General features: G+C 41.0%; 1 protein-coding gene across 1 annotated transcript in view; it reads left to right on the top strand.

Annotated features, from left to right (window-relative positions):
- LOC149198746 (uncharacterized) overlaps window positions 1-19,494 on the top strand; it is a 385,249-nt gene that overhangs the window by 169,127 nt on the left and 196,628 nt on the right. The window contains exon 6 of the mRNA XM_089400347.1: window positions 12,209-12,307. Within this exon, the coding sequence (XP_089256473.1) occupies window positions 12,209-12,307 (99 nt within the window). The remainder of the gene's footprint in view (window positions 1-12,208; window positions 12,308-19,494) is intronic.

The raw sequence follows: 19,494 nt of genomic DNA, 5'->3' as shown, positions 1-19,494 counted from the left end.
AATCTTTGGCAGCTTAGCTTACTACAATGTCCTAGATGAAAACACACTAAGTTGGATCATAATGTAGAGAAGGGGTTCTTCGTTGGGTATAGCGAAACCTCAAAGGCATACATGATCTACATTCCTAGTAGCAAGAAGATTATTGTGAGATAGGGGATGAAGTTCATGGAGGATAGAGCCTTCAAGATATCTCGTGAGTTGCCAGCAAGATGATCAGAATGAGCTAGTATAGGCTCCATTGGTATAGCCGTAGGAGCAACCATACGAGCAATCACAAGGATCTAGTACAATCACCAGTACCAGCATGACCTTTGATGTGGGAGATCCTGTGAGTTCGCAACAGACGAAGCAACAAAGGCAAGATGAAGAGCTAGTTGATCCTCCCACCACCAGTGGATGTACTGACAGAGAAGTTTGTCAAACATTGAGGGATATAGAGAAGTTCATAAGAGCTCCTAGGACGAACAAGAGAGAACACAAACAACCAGACAAGTGCCAAGCATTCGTGGTACATGTCATAGAATCTTCCAGCTATTAGGAGGTTGCATAACATCAGGTGTTGATAGATGCCATTGTGGAAGAATATAGCTCCATCATGACAAAAGGTGTTTGGGAGGTAGTGCCGAGGCCTGAGGATAGGTTAGTTGTGGGCTCTCAATGGATCTATAAGATCAAGTACACTGCAGACAGAAACATGGAGAAGTATAAAGCTAGGTTTGTGGCAAAGGGGCATGCACAGAAGGAAGGGATAAACTATGAGGAGACCTTCGCCCCAGTTGCCAGATATACTTCTATTCGGTAGGTTATATCTCTAGCAACGTAGATGGGATGGTAGATTCACTAAATGGACATTAAGACAACCTTCTTGAACAGGGTGATAGAGGAGGAGGTAGATATAGAACAACTAGAGGGCTTTGAGATACATGAAAGGGGCACGCATGTGTGCAGACCGAAGAAAGCTCTATACGAGCTCAAGCAGGCTTCCAGGGCATGGTATGGTCGAAATGACAACTCCTTGCAGCAGATGGGATTCGTCAAGAGTGATGTAGATCCCACATCTACTATTTGATGGTAGAGGATGAGCCACTCATCCTAGTGTTGTATGTAGATGAACTCTTCTTGACTGGGTCATCAGGATTGTAGGGGGAACTTGTCAACAAAATTTGATACGAGGGATTTGGGCTTGGTGCACTACTTCCTAGGCTTGTAATTATGACAGAAGGACAGAGAGATCTTCCTTGGTCAAGGGAGATATGCTACAAAGATCCTGAAGAGATTCAAGATGCAGGATTGTAGATCAATGTCCATGCCTACGATTACGAATTGGAGGAAGATTGATGCACAAGAGGCCGAGGACGTTGACCCAACCTTGTATAGATAACTTATCTGTTCACTCATTTATCTGGTCAATACTAGGCCAGATATCTCCTTCGCAGGAAACGCTCTCCATTAGTTCATGCTGGGACCTAAGAGAGTGCATTGGACAAAAGTGAGGCACATTCTAAGGTATTTGCACAACACGATTGAGTACTGGGTTGAGAAATATTCAAGGTGATGATATTAGGTTATGTGGTTTCACAGATATAGATTAGGTGGGCAGTCTAGTGGATCGGAAGAGCTCATCGGGGTGTTGCTACAATGTTGGACCAGGGGTTGTGTCTTGGTGCAATAGGAAGTAGAAGTTTGTGGCACAGAGCTCTGGAGAAACAAAGTATATGGCAGCTATCATAGCCATGTACGAAGCTATATGGGTTCAGAAGCTGCTAGTAAGCTTGTTCAGTCATAGGTTGGAGGCGAACAATATCTATTGTGATAATCTGAGTTGCATTGAGCTCCCTAAAATCCAACATTTCGTGATAGGTCAAACCACATAGACATCTAATATCACTTCATCAAAGATTGTGTGCAATGTGGAGCAATTCAACTACAACATGTTCCCACAGAAGAGTGGGTTGCAAATATACTTACGAAAGCTCTAGGGAGAGCTAAGTTCATTTATTTCAGAGAACAAATGAGTATAGTGGAGAACCCTTTTCAGTAGCGTCAAGATTAGTGTTAGTAGGCACAGTCAGATCTTGAGACATAGTTTCAGAGACTAGTAGCAGTCAGTTATTGAGGGGTGCAAAACCGGTCAGGGCGCAGATAGCTACTCAGTGGATAGTGCAGATGCTAGTTGTAGTTAGAGACTTGGGAGACAATTGTAGAGCTAGTACAAGGAGACAGTGGATCCATAAATTGTTTTTAGTTGCAGTGGTTGCAACAACAGTAGAACATGAGATCATTTGCAACACAGAGGTGAGTTGGCAATAGTGCAGGGTGGCACAGTGTAGTGCTAGCAACAATGCAAATATAGGGTGATTCAACTACATAGTTAGCAGATGAATCAGAGTATGCGCAATAACTTGGTGAGTAGTGACATGTTGTCACGGATACTAGACATCAATAGTATGAGGGAATATGTTACAGGTGAAGACAATAGAAGACCTTCCTCGCTAAGAGGGAGTGTTAGTTTTTGTAGCATCAGGTAGGTGTTCTAGTCTCGATTTGTATCAGAGAGGTTAAGAATACGAGATGTTCAAAACCCATAAAAGGTTTTGTGAGATAAACTTGCAAAACACCTTAATTAAATTAATTAACTATCATTTAAATTTTTCCTAAGTCTAACTTAGGCAAGCTGGTTAATTAATAACAATCAATTAAGGAAAGGTGAGAATGCTCTAGAAAATCACACAGATTGAGTTTGAGATGATCTTAGCCATTGATGGGGATCTAATGATGGTCGTTGGTTCACGAACGAGATATTATAAGAGTAGGATGATGGGGATGGAGATAGAGACATTAGGAGATCGAGTTCTTTGGCAAATCAAGCTATCCAGTTGCGAAAGTCGAGCAGGGAAGAAGAGTTCAAGCCAGAAGGAAATTAGAAGTGAGAGGGAGCAACAGTAGTGATCTCCAGTGGAATTCTTGTGCCAGAGATGTTAATTTTGCAGCTCAGGGACAAATTGCCTCCATTGGACAACCTTCCTCACCAAGAAAGACCCCTCCTAGCCCTTGGAAGAATTTAATTTGGTTAAGGAAAAATATATTTTTAATATGGAAAGCCACTATTGAAGTTTCTAAGTCTACCAGTTAGAAACCTTCCATCCACTTTACTGATTTATTCCTACCTACTTGTTCTGTTACTTAACAAGTTATTTATAATGTAAATCTGAAAATAAACACTAGTGCATGCTCAATATATGATAGATCAACAACTGAAGGAAACAGAAACAATCACACCAAATGACACTGTTATTTTTGGACCAATGTCGGAAAAATCCAATGCGGGAAAACCGGTGCAACTATCTGAGGGTTTTCTTATTAAGCAATTTCAGAGTACAATCTGGGTGCCAAATCCGGCTTACCCAATAGAGAATTTCCTTGGTAGTAGTACCTCTCAGTCTGAGATAGATGTCCCAACTGAAACCCTGGATAAACCTTCCGGCAGCTCCTCAGCTCCAATTTGCCCCATAAACCCTAGCGTTTGCCTTTCTGGACCGCGTCAGCCTCTCTCTGCCCAGCGCTGGCCGTGCGTCACCCTGAATGGGTTTGCGTCAGCCTCAGGAGGCCTTGTGTCAGCCTTTTGGCCATCTGCGTCAGCAACACTGGCCTCTCCGAAGCACTGCGCAACTCCCGGTTGCCTCTGCATGGCCCTATGTGAGCCATGGCTGCTACTGCATCACTCTCTCTGGCCCCTGTGTTGCTCTTCCGACACTATCTCTGCTTCTCTGTCTCTCTGTACTTAATGCCCCTCAGCTGCAACTCCCATAACTAATTCTATCTCTCTTAAAAAACCCCGCTCTAGAGAATAGAATCACTAATCAGCTGGTGTACTTCTCCAAGTGACCCTCAAGCCTCCTCTTATACTTTTCTCGTTGACATATCAACGACCGAGATTAAGTCCCTAATCAACGGTTAAGATTAGATCTGGCTTGATCCATGTCTTTTGGACCATTCTAACACAATTTCATATTAATTCACATTAATATTTTAATTTCCCTAAGTTTAGACTTAGGGAATCCATTAAAAATAATAATTATTTTAATATCTCCTGAACTGTTTAGAATTTGCCCAAACCCTTTCTGTGTATTGGAGATCTCATGTGCCCCAACCTCTCCTCCAAATTTCGTGGCTAGAGCACATCCGATGCTACCCCAAATCAACAGTGCCTCTTAGCACAGAGTGTGCTCTAGTAATACTCCTCACTGAGTATCACCTTGATTATCCGGCATCGGTCCCTGTGCTGATGCTAGGCCTGCTGCCCACCATCCTCTGCACTGTTGTATCTTGTATTGCTAGCAGCCCATGGTTGTGCCATTGCCACCGCTGCATCTGTACGACAGCTCCCTCTACATCTGTGCTGCTGTTGGTCCTTTCTTCCAGCACTGCATTTGCGCTGCACCTTCTCTCATCATGCTGCCCACTACTGCACTACAACTCAGTTACTGAGAAGTAACTGATCTCCCAACTCTGACCTCTCTATTGGGCTAGAGACCCTCCTGATGCTAAAGCTCCCTCTGCTGCTGACAAGTGCTCCCTCTCTGACCTCTGTGTTGCTGCAACAACTCCCTGCATCTCGCACGTTGCACACCTCTTTGTGCCATCATGCACTGGTGCAGCACTCCCGTGCCTCTCACATTGTTGCAGCTTGCTAGCCTTGCGCTGTCTAGGGCAATGTTGCACGAAGCGGGAGCGAAGCGGAAGCGCGAAGCGGAAGCGCGGAGCGCGGAAGCGTCATTTTCCAAAAATCTAGGGAGCGAAGCGTCCGCGGAAGTGTCTGCTATATATATATATTTTTTTATATTTTTTTGCATTTATACTCAAAACAAACATCCCAAATACCAAATTAATTGTAGAAGACATGAAAACATGCATATTTTTGCATAAATCAAGATAGATATGGCATCCATGATTCCATTGTAGTTACTAGTATGTACAACAATCATCTATATTCTAGCTATTACAAACATACATCAAATTTTGAAGCATATTATAAAACATAAAACATTTAAGCATATTATAAAACATAAAACATAGAGCATATTATGATTTATCTAGCAAGTGAGCAACTGTCAACATTTGTCATGTCCAAAATTCAAATAATAATGTTTACAAAATATGTCACTTGGTCACCGCCAAGCCAAAAAGGTTCAAAATTCAAATTCACAAGTCTACAAGTCTAATGAGTAATCTATGACAAAAAGAAGTAGATTGTGAATATATCTACTAATCTCTCCTTCCACCACGAATAGAACGTGATGGCGGGCCTCCACGTGGTGGCAATGAAGAAGATGGTCCCTGTGTAAGTCGTGGCACTGGAACTGATGAAGAAGAACCTCCTCTAGTAGAAACCAAGGGACCAGATGGGGGTGGGGGTGGTGGCATATCAACACCCGTGTCATCATCCTAGAATCGCTCAAAAACTTCATGCAAACAAAAAACACTAGTTAACAAAAAAATTAAAAACATGAATTCTTTATAAGGGAAAATTGGAAAATTCATACCACAATGGACATACCTGGATAAGAGAATCCTCTAATTGCTCTAGTCGCAACACTCCATCCTCCAAATTGGGCTCCTCTGGATTCTTGTCCCAAGTCAACAAGTCTTTATTAGACTTTGCATCTTCACAGTAATGGGACAACAATCGCAAGTTGTAATGAACATAAACCAAGCTCTCTGCCCGGTCTAAATTCAACCTGTTCCTTTTAACACTGTGGATGAAAGAATAAGAGCTCCAACACCTCTCTGCAGAAGAAGTGTTTACCACCTGTGATAGCACCCGCAATGCCAAACTTTGTAGAAGTGGAGTAGGCCCTCCATGCATGTTCCACCACTCAAGAGCAGAAAAATTCTCTCGATCTTGAATTGCATGCATGCTCGAAAATGGACCAGTGCTGCTCGTATAGTTGCTCACGTGTCTCCGTACCAATGCAGCCTCCTCCTCATCAGGGATTAATCTACTCAATGCAGCCATATATTTTTCGTGAACCTCTTTATCTTGGTGTGGTCTTCTCCTGACTCCCCCCCCAGGTGCTGGTTTTGAAAGCCATGATGGATGATAGTATTTAGGTGTCAAAACATATGCTAATGCATGCAATGGAACATTTAGGCTATCCCATCGTTTTACCACCTCTTCACGAATATATTTGTACAAGGTGGTATCTCTAGGCTCAACAATGTCTTTAATCTGCCCCAACATGCTATCCATTTGCTCATACACCTCCCCAATTACTGGTCGATCTGAATCTGCAAACTTGATCATGTAATAAATTGGTTTGGTGAATTGCAAAACATATTTAACCTGTGACCAAAAGTAACTGTCAAGAACAATGTCCTTGACTTCATTAGCACCATCTGTGTCATTGTTAATTTCATCCCATGTTTCAGCACACACCAGATTAGTTAAAGCTTGTCTCACCCTCACTAGCCGCCTAAAGGTGAGGTAATAACTACCCCTTCATCCCCTTCCTCTTCCCCTCTATTCCTCACCCTTGCCATCATTAAAACCAAGAGTGGAATGATACATAGAAGCCAAAAGAACACCATCTTGGAATATGGATATAGGTGGTGGACAACCTGTAAATAAAGGAGCAAGTAGAAACAATGGGAAAGAGTAGGAGAGGGAGGAGAAAAATACAATTTTTTTTTCAAAAAAACAAGGGAGTTTGGGGTTTGAACTTACCTCTTTAGCTCTTGTAGATGAAGTCCTCCAAGCTCTTGCTCCAAGCTCCTCCTCCTTCTCCTAGCTCCTCCTCCTTCTCCTAGCTCCTCCTTCTTCACTCCTCCAAGCTCTCCTCTCTTCTCCTCTCCTTTCCTCTCTTCTCTTCTCCTCTCCTCTCTTCTCTTCTCCAACTCTCATAAACTCAAAGTGAGAAAATGAGAAGAGAATGGGGGCTTTATTCTTTTCTAAAGTCACCCTAGACTCACCCTAAACCAACCTAACCCACCCCCTCATGCTAGTTAAGACTCAAGTTAAAACAAATTAAAAAAAAATCAAGTTAAAAAAATGATGCCGCGGGTTGCTTCCGGAATCGCCTGGGAACCGTGCGGGTGGCGTGCGGTTCCGGGCCGGAAGCTTGGCGCCACCCCGTGCCCGAACCGCCCTCGGATCCGCGGTTCCGGGGTGGCCGCAACCTATATGGCAGGAACCGCGTCTAAAAGACGGAACCGCGCCCCCTCCTCCTCAGAATCGCGATTCCTAAAGGGATTCCGGGACGGTTCGCTCCGAACCGCGGTTCCGGGTTTGGATCCTCCGGGGGGGGGGCGATTCCTGCAACACTGGTCTAGGGACTCCTGCACTATAGCTCGCTCTGCCGCTTCATCCGCATCCATCTCTACCCACATCAGCCAGTCCTACTACTCCTCTTCGGGGCTCCCGTAGCAAGGTCTAATCTAAGAGGCTCGGTACGTTGAGGATCCTACCCCTCATCACCTTTAGTTCGCCTGACTACAACTCGATGTTTCCCCACTTCTGCTCAAGTGGTGCGTGTGCAGTCATGGCACAATCATCATCTGTCTCCGCTTCCTTCTTTGCCCTCGTTGGCGCTGCCTTAGTCTCGAAAGACTCTCCCTTACTCTTCTTCCTTGGACACTGGGTCGCATAATGACCCAGCTCCCCACAGTGGAAGCACTTGATCTTGGAGAGATCCTTTTTCTTTTGCTTTTCTTGCTTTCCCTTAGATGCTAGGGCAGCATCGTCCTCCTCCTGCTTGACTTTGATCCCCTTGCTGTTGCTACCCGTCTTTGACTACCGTCTGATCTGTTCTTGGCGAAGAGCTGCCCACATCTCATCCCAAGGTGGAAGTGTCCCTCTGCCCAGTATACTCTGGACAAATACCTTCCAGTCTTCTAAGACTGCATTCAGGGCTATCCTTACCATCAATTCCTGATCCGGCGTGGCTTCTATAGCAGTCAACAGATCTCGGATCTCATTCAGTCCTCCAAGGAAGGTGTCAATCGGTTCTCCCTTCTTCATCTGATACGAACTCAACTAATTCTCTAGTAACATCCTTCTCTGCACAAAAGTATGTTGGTACAATTTCTTTAGGGCCTCCCACATCTCATGTATTGTTTCCTTCTTGGCAATGTGTGGTACTACATGGTCCTTGAGCTCGTCAAGGATGATGCTCTTGGCCCTTGCCATTGCCTCCTCGTACTTGTTATTCTTAGCTGGGTCGACTGGGATAGCTATCGTCTTTAAGGCGAAGTGCTTGACACGATTTCTGTCAAGTACGGATAAGATTCTGGCCTTCCAGGCTGCGAATTTCGACGCTCCGTCCAGCCTGTCCTGGTCTCTTACTCCGTGTAGTGGCATGACGCTCTTCTACTTCCCTCATGGAAGTTCTTGATCCGACTCCCTCTGAGTCTCGATTTCCCTCCTGGAAAACCTTTTGCCGATGTTGAGATGCCCCCTACTCTGATGTGCCATCGCACCACTGATCCAGATTTCTCAGCTAGAAACCCTTGGTAGCAACTCCCTCCTCTTGGCCTTGCCCTGTCAGGTACTGTTCTGACTACAGTACCTCACCAGCTCCACTCTGCAACGTTCCCACAGCCTTCTAAACCCCAACAACCTAGGTGTGAGAGCTCCTAGGCTCTGCGTAATCCCGACACCAGCAACTCGACCTCCTCAGCGAACTACGTCAGCCCTCCTAGCTTTTGCGTGGCTCTGCGTGAGGCTCCCTTTGCCTCCCTTAGCCTCTGCGCTACCTCTTCTTGGCTCACCCTTGATGACACAGGCACTGTGTCACCCTTCCCTTGTTGTTGCTCTGCTAGAAACAGCTTCTGTCACTTGGGACAACTGTTTTCTGCTGCTATTGCTCCGCTCGGCTAATGTCGTTAGTTCTCCTGTGATCTGCAACCACGCTCTGAGACCATGTTGAAGTTTCTAAGTCTACCAGTTAGAAACCCTCCATTCCCTTTACTAATTTATTCCTACCTACTTGTTCCGTTACTTAACAAGTTATTTACAATGTAAATACTAAAAATAAATGCTAGTGCATGCTCAACATATTATAGATCAACAACTAAAGGAAACAAAAACAATCACACCAAACGACATTGTTATTTTTGGACCAATGTCCCCGGAAAAACCCAATGCGAAAAAACGGGTGCAACTATTTGAGGGTTTTCTTATTAAGCAATTTCAGAGTACAATCTGGGTGCCAAATTTGACTTACCCAACAGAGAATTTCCTTGGCAGTAGCACCTCTTAGTCTGAGATAAATGTCCCAGCTGAAACCCCAGATAAACCTTCCGGCAGCTCCTTAGCTCCAATTTGCCCCAGAAACCCCAACATCTGCCTTTCTGGACTGTGTCATCCTCTCTCTGCCCAACACTGGCCCTGTGTCGCCCTGAATGGGTCTACGTCAGCCTCAGGAGTTCCTGCGTTAGCCTTCTGGCCCTCTGCATCAGCAATGCTGGCCTCTCTGAAGCACTATGTAGCTCCCGATTGCCTCTGCGTGAGCCTTGGATGCTACTGCGTCACTCTCTCTGGCTCCGGCGCTGCTCTCTCGACACTATCTCTGCCTCTCTGTCTCTCTGTACTCAATACCCCTCTGCTGCAACTCCGATCACTGGTTCTCTCTCATTGTGAACCCCGCTCTAGAGAATAGAATGACTGATCATCTAGTGTACTTCTCCAAGCGACCCTCAAGCCTCCTCCTATACTTTTCTCGTTGACATATCAACCACTGTGATTAAGTTCCTAATCAACGGCTAAGATTATATCTGTCTTGATCCATGTCTTTTGGACCATTCTAACACAATTTCATATTAATTCACATTAATATTTTAATTTCCCTAAGTTTAGACTTAGGGACTCCATTAAAAATATTAATTATTTGAATATCTCCCGAACTGTTTAGAATTTGCCCAATCCCTTTCTCGGTATTGGAGATCTCATGTGCTCCAATATCTCCACCAAATTTCATGGCTAGAGCACATCCAATGCTACCCAAAATCAACACCCACATGTGCACGAAAGCATAGGTTGACCCTAAAGGGGAAATTGGACACCCTTGGAAGCGTATAAATACAAGTCAAGTGACCCTCATTTGAATATCATCATCAAGCATTTACTTCTCTCTTCTTTGGTTTGGCTCGCACATGTCTGAAGTTGGTTTTTTGATATTGGTTCAAACTTCGTACAGGTCCGAGATTGTAAATTCCGAAGCTCGCACGTGCGGATTAGGGTTTGGTTTGGAGCTGCAGGGCTGATATAGGAAATTTTCAGCTATAGCCGCTCACATACAAGTCTGTCCGTGTGGCTGGAACGCTTCAGCTGTACACATGACAGTTAGCTTCGTGCGATCGAGACTTGGGGTTTTTGTGACATTTGACTGCAGATTCTGGTAGTTGATCATAGATGGTGACAATTGATCGCAGGCTTGTGAAAAATGATTTTGATTAGTGTTGCTGGTTTCATCTCTGGGATATTGTTTGGTTGGTTTTGCTAGATATTCTTGTGAATGAAGAATTGGATTAGTGTACTCTCTCTTTGTTGAACATTTTATGACAATTAATAAGAAGAAGAATTTGAAAGGGTTTTCCCCCTTGTGGGGTTTTGCCCTGGTCTCCGACCAATCTTGGTGTCTCTATGTGTGAAGCTTTTCTTCTATTGTTCCTTTATGATTGATGATGATATTGTTCTTGACAAATACACTTTCTTTATGACTCTGACTCAATTGGCCCTATAAACAATGCATGCTTTGACTATAAATAAAATAATAATAATGAATATAATCAATGATAAAAATTACAATTTTTATTACATTATGAAGACCAACACTAGTTACATTTTCAACATCTTTGAGGGTTGCCATGCCTTGGAAAAGCCGCACATGCCACATTGATAAGTTTTTACTTGTTCTATGCACATATTGATTGGACATTGTACCTAACGACTTACTTATGACACTTTGGAGGAGCCACCTGCATCACTAGATGATGTTTGTACTTATTCTTTGATCCATTTTGAGGATGCGGCCACCTTGGGTGATTCACATGTGTGGCATGTGGAGGTTATTTGCATATTTTTTGATGATTAGATGGTGAGCGATTTCTGTTGGAGGTGTTGATGGAGGACATTGGTGCCATTGACACATTTCTGTGCCTATCTTGAAGGTGCATCCCACCTATTGGAGCTCACATGCTTGGAGATTTTTACTTGCAGCGTGGGCACTCTTATTTATTAGTTCTTTTAATTGTTCAGAGTTAGATGGATATTGGTTTTTTATGCTTACCTAGAATAGATATAGAGTTTCAGATTTGATATGTTATGTAATGGAGACTCCTCTGTTGTAATGGTTGTTGAATGTTTCTGGAGACACTTGAGACTATAACCTTTAATATTTGAAGGTGCTTTTGGAGCTTGAAGTTTATGCATTTGGTGTTATATTGTTAAGGGGAATGTTGCTATTTTGGGTTTTTGAAGCATGTCTAGAGGGCTTTTAATTGGGTAAATTTGTTCTACACTTGAAAGTATTTATGTACGATTCATTTCCATCTAAATGTTTTATTCTTGCTGATGGAGAATTTTAAAGAAATGTCATATTTATTAGTTTGGAGTTGCTGGAATTTACTTTTCATAGAAGCATGCATACTCTTTTTATATATTTGATAGTCTTTCTTAATTGGGGCTTTGAAAGCCATCTTTTGCATTCTAGGACAGCCAGATAAGGGCGCTGTAATTTATTCATTTTGATTTCAGTTTGCCTTCATTGCATGAGAAAAAGGCTTATTAAACTATTGCCTCATAGACCACATTTTCCCAATACGAATTGAAGGTACTAATCTCATTTCTCAACCATGTAAAAGCCATAAAATCAACCTTTTATTTCTGTTTTACAAATCTGAAATTAAAATTGCAATATCATAATCCAGATTTACAAATGTCTAAGAAAACCACCTCAGTCCACAATCTTTATGAGAGCTACATCTGTTTTATACATTTGGAATTGTACTATATCATTTTCATAAGCAAAGCCAGATCTAACCTACGTCAAAACAACTTTTCCATTCCTAATCACTTGTTAGATTTACATCACCTTGGGCAGCCCCCCCTTGAGTTGAAGGAGAGCAAAGTGCTAATGTAGTGACACGTATAGAAGCATCAATGCTTAGAATTCTAGTGTTATGTACCTAATAAGTAATTGCTGTTTACCAGGTATGCTTCGCAGGAGGGCCAAGGCCAAGGAATCCTAGAGTATGGAAAACAAGAACAAAAATTGGTAGTGTGTCAAAATCAGAAAAGCTTGTTGAACATGTGAGTTTTCTTCCTTTTCAGTAGTCATAGGATGCATTTTGTGCAACATAATGTGGATGCGTTCGATGTATCTAATGTGTCCTTAGTAGTAATGCATATTTCCTATAATGACTATTATTTGCTTGACCTTGAACATGTTTTTGAGTTTTAACTTGTCTCATCCCAAGTTCCTCCTTTTCTATGTGCGATTTGTCTCACTAATTCCTAGAGAAGTTAGATATATCACTTTTTACTTTTTTTCTTGATCTTGATATGTGCATATCTAAATTGCATGCAATGTGGCAAGGGGGTATATCGTGGAAACCTAACCCCCCAAAATTTGGAAACACAAAGACAATATATAAAAAGTTACAAGAAGTATACATATTTTAAAAAATAGTTTTTAAAAACTAGCAGATTTTCTTCAAAAAAGAATAAGAATGATACATGTGACCCCATATTTTGTATGGGGTGTCCAAGGATCATTTTGATGACACCTTATGGGATGATAGTTGTGAAATTTTTATGTAGAAGTTGCATATCATGCAGTATTATTGCAGAGTACATGTCACCTTTAGTGCTACCCTTGTGGTTTGTCCATCCTTTGGCTTGTTGCCGCATGATTCCACACCTAAGGTTAGCATGGAAAAAGTCTCCAACTCCACTTGGTGTGGCCTTGTGGGCAAGCTAAGAGTTGGGGCTGTCACCCAATTCCCAACTCCTCCATCTAGGATCTCTCCTAGATGAAGCCGAGGGGGGTAGACCCTAAAGGAAATCTAAGGCTTGGTTAGTGATCCTAAACAAGTTCTAGGAGATGAAAGATTACTTAATCAAGAGATTCAACCATCAAATTACAACATGCAAGTACTTCAACAAGTAAATGATAAGGACCATGAGCATGCAAACTAAATAGATAAACAACGATATTCAACAAGATAGAATCCTTGCAAGATAAGACTAGTGCCAATAAACAACTTTCAAAAGATAAATGCTTAAGGAAGTAAATTAAACTTGCAAAGTAAGAACATGTAATGGAAGGTAGTAAACAAAGATACAATCGCACTTGGAAATGTAAAGTGGTTCAGGTGAGATAACTTGAAGTAAAAGTTGCACCAATGAGAGATATTCCAAACTAGGTAAACTCCAAATGCTTCAAGATACACAAGAGAACTTTCAATGAGATGCTCCAAGTACAAGAATATGAATGAAATGCTTGTAAAGCTAAACCCACAATACTTGTTATAAATGTGAAATGCTTCAAATAAAACTTAATATACTCAAGGTAGCATAAGCATGAGAATTGTTGCAAGGAAAGTAAAATGATGTGTTGTAGAATGCTCTTGGTTAATTTTATTAGACCTACTCTAGCCAATTCTAAGGCGAGAACTTCCTTTCTAAACTTTTGCCCTTGTAGGAATAGGGATGGTAGTAAGGGGCCTCAAGTGGAGAAAATTAGCTTCATTACCAAAGATTCACCTAGTCTCTCAAGTCTACCCACGTGCGACTGTTTTGATGTAGGAATCAGCCATACCCTAATTGCATGGTCACATGTTTACCTTCTCACAACTTGGGAAGAGAATATCAAGGAAGGGTTCCTAGTCTCTATTCAACCAACTTATGTTGGAGGTTCTTTTAGAGAACAAAATGATGAATTGCAATTGCTAAAGGATGTTCAAAATAAAGTGACAAATTGCAAAACCACTTGTTGATTGTAAATTTCTCCCACTCTAAAGTTGCTTAGAGTAAAGTTGTGAATGAAATGTAAGTTGAGCAAATAAACTTAGAAAATTAGATTGTTGAAAACTAGATTATAATGAATGGAATTAAACTATCAAACTTGATGAAACTTGCAATTTGCTCTAAATGTAAAGGTTGCTCAAAGTAAACTTTCCAAGTGTGGCAAGTTGCAAAATGAAACTACCAAAGCATGAAACTTGAGATTAGTAAATGTTACAATGTAAATGGAAACTATACTAACATGGAAATTGAAATTAGATTGTTGATGGCATTAAAATGTAATGAAAGCTAAATGAGATGAAATGGAAAACTTGTAAAATGAACGATTAGCATGAAATCAAAGCATGTAAGTAAGCATGAAAATTAGCTTGACAATGAAGTGAGATAAAAGAAAGCATAAGCATATCGAATAAGCAAGTTAGCATGAAATGAAAATGTGAGAGATTAACAAGCTAAATCTAACTTCATGAAAGAAATGGAGAGCAAATCAAACACCATGCAAGAGAGATCTCCTCTCAAAAGAGAGGAGTGCGATGCCAAGGGGATGATCCCCAAGCTACCAGGGAAAGAAATTTTTATTATTAAATTAATGTGAAAGCCCTCTTACAGAGATGAAAGACTTATCTCTGGGAAGATATTACAATATGAGCAACACTTACTCTTTCCCTAGAAGTTACAAGTGAAAGATCAAGAAATTATAGCTTGAGAAATGTTTTACACAAGAAAGAAGGCTTGAAAGCATTGAATAAATAATGAAACACAATGTGTTACAATCCCTCAAGCGGGAGGCTTTAGAAGAAGGAGAAGATTAGTAATAAGAAGGCATTTGGTCTTGAAGTTCCAAGCATGAGAAGGATTCCCAAAGTATGTGCCTTTCATATCTCCTTCTTCAATTCGAAATGCCTTCAAAACACCGATAAGACAGCAAGAAACCAAATTAGTTTGAAAGAGAAGCAAGCTGAAAATACACAAGAGGAATCAAGTGCATAAGATGGAAGGAAGTTATGGATCAACACTAAAGTCAAATACACTTATATTACAATGATTCCCTCACTAAACCAACTCCTATGAGCTGATTTAATGAGTGGAAAAGTTTGGGATTAAACCCAACATAGCCTTCAATGCTAGATAGAATCAATACTTGCACAAATGATAAAAGAAAGTATTTTGATTTTTTTTAAGAGATGGAAAAGAAGCATAGGGCTCATGAAACCCCCTTTCAAGTATGTTTTTTGATGTCTTGTGAGATTGTTGGCTTGAACAACTTGTGGGATCTTTGATATCCTTGGAGATGAATATTCCAACCCAAGAAGTCCCCACTCTCCAATGGATTTGGCAACCTGTGTAATATCCTCAATTTTGTGAGCATGGGAATTTTGCCCAATTTTGGTAATATTAATTAAAAGGGGCAACTAACATTTTGGAGAAAGGTGGCAAGTGATTGGTGACAAATTATTATTTTATTAAAATGGTGGAAAAAGTAACTAAGGAAAATGTCCCCCACCAATAAAATAATATCAAAAGGAGTCTAGAAGGATGGAGATAAAATATAAGAGGAGGAACTCATTTTGTGGATCATGTTTTGACTATTACGCTTAACACTTCTTCTTCTCTTGGAGCTGTTTAGCGCAAGGGTAGAGTGTTGTTTAGCACAGGGATTCCAGGTGGGATTCCACCCCATCTTTGGAGGACTTCAAGTGCCTCCCTAGTTGGGAATTCAAAGAGTCCATTACTGGGATTTCATAAAGCTTCATTGACAACAATATTCCCAACTCTGCGTATTTCCTGGGCATAGAGGCTGTTCGAGTTATTCATTGTGGTCCAACATACAACGAGTTGGAGTCTGGGTTATTTGCAAGAGGCTGTTCTTAGTTGGAGCCGAGAATTTTGTGGTGATTCTATAGGGATAGAGAGAAACAAATCCATGGGACGAAATTCTCTTCATTTGGAAGTGTGTAGGGGTTTCTGGCTTAGCCTACGCAAGGGATCAAGGAAGAAGAATTGTCGAGAGATAAGGGTCGGAGCTTGGAGGTAAACCTCAAGGGAGAATTTAGCAAGTGGTAGATTTGGGCATAATTTTGTATATCAAACTGTGGGGCGTTTTCTGGCTAGATTGAACAATTTGCACTTGTTGGGGGTCACCAGGGCTTGGTGGATTCAACCCTAACCCTTTTTGGGTTTTTGTGTGCATGGTGAGAGGATTTCGGGGTAAATTTCGTAGAATTTTCGGGGCAATATTTCTGGCAAAAATCAATGTTCTAGTCAGCGACCTGCAACAAAAATGATTGGAGAAGGGCACAATTCACTCTGGGACCATTTCCACAATGTGGGTCCGTGAGATTTTCTAGGTTACTCTGGGTTCCTTGTGAGGAGGCTCTAGTTAATTTCTTGGAATTTTCTGAGCAGTTTAGAGGCCCGAAACACTAATTCTATTCCACCTAGCAGTAGCAAAATTTACTGGGTCAACGCAAAGACTTGGGGAGAGTAGTTTCCCATGCTTGGGCAGCTCCATTTTCACTTGGGACTTGACTAGCTTGCTATAGCAAGCCCAGGTTCCTCTTCTTCATTTATAGGTACCTTGTTTTCTCAGATAATAAAATGGCTTAGCTCTTGGTACAATTTGTCATTATGCTAGTGTGTTAGTTTTATGGTTACATGTTTATGCTTTATTTGCTATTATCACTTGATATTTCCATTTAGGAATACTACAAGCTGTCTAAATACAAACACACTTGCAATGCCAATAATTAGTGTAGAAGAAAATTTGTCACATAGAGGCAAGGTTGGATTTGTTGTTTAACCGAGAACAACAAATATCAACAATAGCTCGAAATGTGGCAAGCTCAAGGGAGATTGCAAATAGTTGCAATCTTCTTTCCCTAGACAAGAGTGCCCTTAGGCTATACACCAAAATTAATCAACAATGCAACTAAAACTCAACAAAATTTAACCATGAAAATCCAAATACAAGTTACCTCATCAACCAAAAAAATGCACCACAAGAGAAGCTTGTAACCCCAAAGACTTGACTTTTATTAGCTCAATAGAAAATCCATCATAGTAACAATAAGCACTCTTCTTTCCCTAGACAAGAGTGCCCTTGGGCTATACACCAAAATTAATCAACAACGCAAGGAAAACTCAACAAAATTTAACCATGAAAATCCAAATACAAGTTACCTCATCAACCAAAAAAATGCACCACAAGAGAAGCTTGTAACCCCAAAGACTTGACTTTTATTAGCTCAATAGAAAATCCATCATAGTAACAATAAGCACAAGCTTCCAACCATGGGAAAATGAGAGCTCTTATGGTGGATTTATACACAAAGTGGAGAGAATCCCATTGAAAATTGCAAATGACAAGTGTCGCAATGAAAATCCCAATGCTAGCAAGTCGAATTCCAAATGTGAGAGATCCTAGCGAAGTGGAGGTAAATTTCTGATATGTGGCACCGTATTCCACCCTTTCCATCTGCAACATTCGATTTCCATTGTGTAGATGCCAAGTATGAATGCTGGTAGGTGTGAGTGGGAGCATATTCCCCAACGAAATCACAAGAAAAATCATGGAGTGACATCACTGCAAACTAAGTGCCAAACTGCCCTGTGTGGAGCTCTAATCCACTGTGCGTGTGGCTATTTGTAGAGACTGCATGTAGCTGAATAGAGGTGTGCTACGTACAAGTGTGGCTTGGAGTGTATGCTGGTGGATATACACTCCACATTTATCTCCATTAAATCTTTAATCAAATCTTATGAAATATCTTCACCATGCGTTGACTTCCCTAAGAAAAAATTGAGCTGCTAAGTCATAAATCAATCCCTTTAATTCCGACCTACAAAATTGATTTGTGGGTGCATTAACTCCTTGTTGATGTGGTGTGCCAAATCATCCGCACACTTGTCCTTTGAACACCTTTTGACTTGAGTTGATTTTCCAGCTCATTTCCTCTTCACTTGTCATGTGGAATTATTTAATTATTTTGTTCACTTATTCATTTTTAAGCAATTTATTTGCAATTTTCCCACTAGACTTAGGAAAAATGGGTTTTGAGGGGTTAGAAGTGATTTTTTACCCCTCAAAGTGTGTCCTAGAAGAATGTTGAGGTGAAGAATTCTAATTTTGATTATTCATACACCCTCAACACATTCTGGTATCTCATTATTACATTTTACATAAAAAATAATAAAAAAATCCCATCTTGCGGGAAATTTTAATTATTAAAAATTCCTTTCTAGACTTAGTCAAATTCCGTGAAATTTCAGAAATGACCTAGCATGGTAGTATACACTGACCATGGACACTGAAATGGACCCAAGGCACGATCTTCAAGCTGTCACCCCAACTCTGGGTGTATGCGGTGAGTGAAAAAACCTAGAAAATTATTCGTCACTAAAAGGTGCGAATAATTAACTTAGTAAAAAAACCACTCCGAGGTGTACTCGCTTGTTGATGATGTCTCAAGCATCCTAGGCCTATTACATAGCTTTTTTCATCATGGCAATGACATTTATACAATATCCCCGTAGGGTTGCGAAATCTGAGGACTGAGAGAATGGTGAAAGAGGAAAGAGAAGGGGTTTGAATGCCTTGCTGACATCTGAACTCTAAAAAAAATTGATGTACTCTGTATCATGGTCCATGGAGTCTTCACAAAATCTGCTAAGTACAACTCAGTAGTCAACATGGCCAACTAAGGAAAAGGTGGCAATTATATGATATGAGTTAGAACAATTAGTTTGTCATGACATTTCCATTCTTTTTAGCATATTAGATGGATTGGGCATGTTTGTATCATTAGGGGAATTGTTTCAATAACATAACATGCATCTTTCATTTTGTTTCAATTGGTTTTCCATGGTTGATCGTTGTTGAGGAGACCATGTTATTTTTCAACATGCAAATGATGCTTTAGTCACTACCTTTTAATTTCGTTGCAAGTGATTTTCCCAATGTTCCACCAAGACTCCGGTGCGGGGAGACGCGGGTGCGGGGAGATGCACAAGGGGGACGTGTGGGAGTACCCTCAAATTTTAGGGAAATTTCGGGGGTGCGGGGAGTCGTCAAGGTGTATATATATATATATATATATATTATAATTCAAGTTCATATTCATTGTTCTGTTGGAAATAATACTGAGAGGGGGGGTGAATCAGTATTATGTAATCAATAATACTTTTTCATTTTCATACTTCAGAATCATATACACTACTTCAGTTAAGTATACCTGTGTATATACGCGACTGTGTCTATTGCAACTAGCGTATAACCATTAAACTCATGATTCAGTTATGTGATCTTCAATTGATGCATCCGAACATTATTAGCCATATTAACAGTCAATAGTAGCAGTAAAACGGATAGATCAACACACATAAGCAACACACATGAACACCATGATATAAGGTGGAAACCCAATGTGGGCGAAAACCACCTGGTGCAATTCATTTCTATCTTCCTTTATTAA

This window comes from Pinus tabuliformis, chromosome 2_1 (assembly GCF_031772625.1).
Source record: "Pinus tabuliformis cultivar Carrire ecotype Pingquan chromosome 2_1, CPIR1, whole genome shotgun sequence".
Lineage (NCBI taxonomy): Eukaryota > Viridiplantae > Streptophyta > Pinopsida > Pinales > Pinaceae > Pinus > Pinus tabuliformis.
This window is presented reverse-complemented; position numbering and strand designations above follow the sequence as displayed.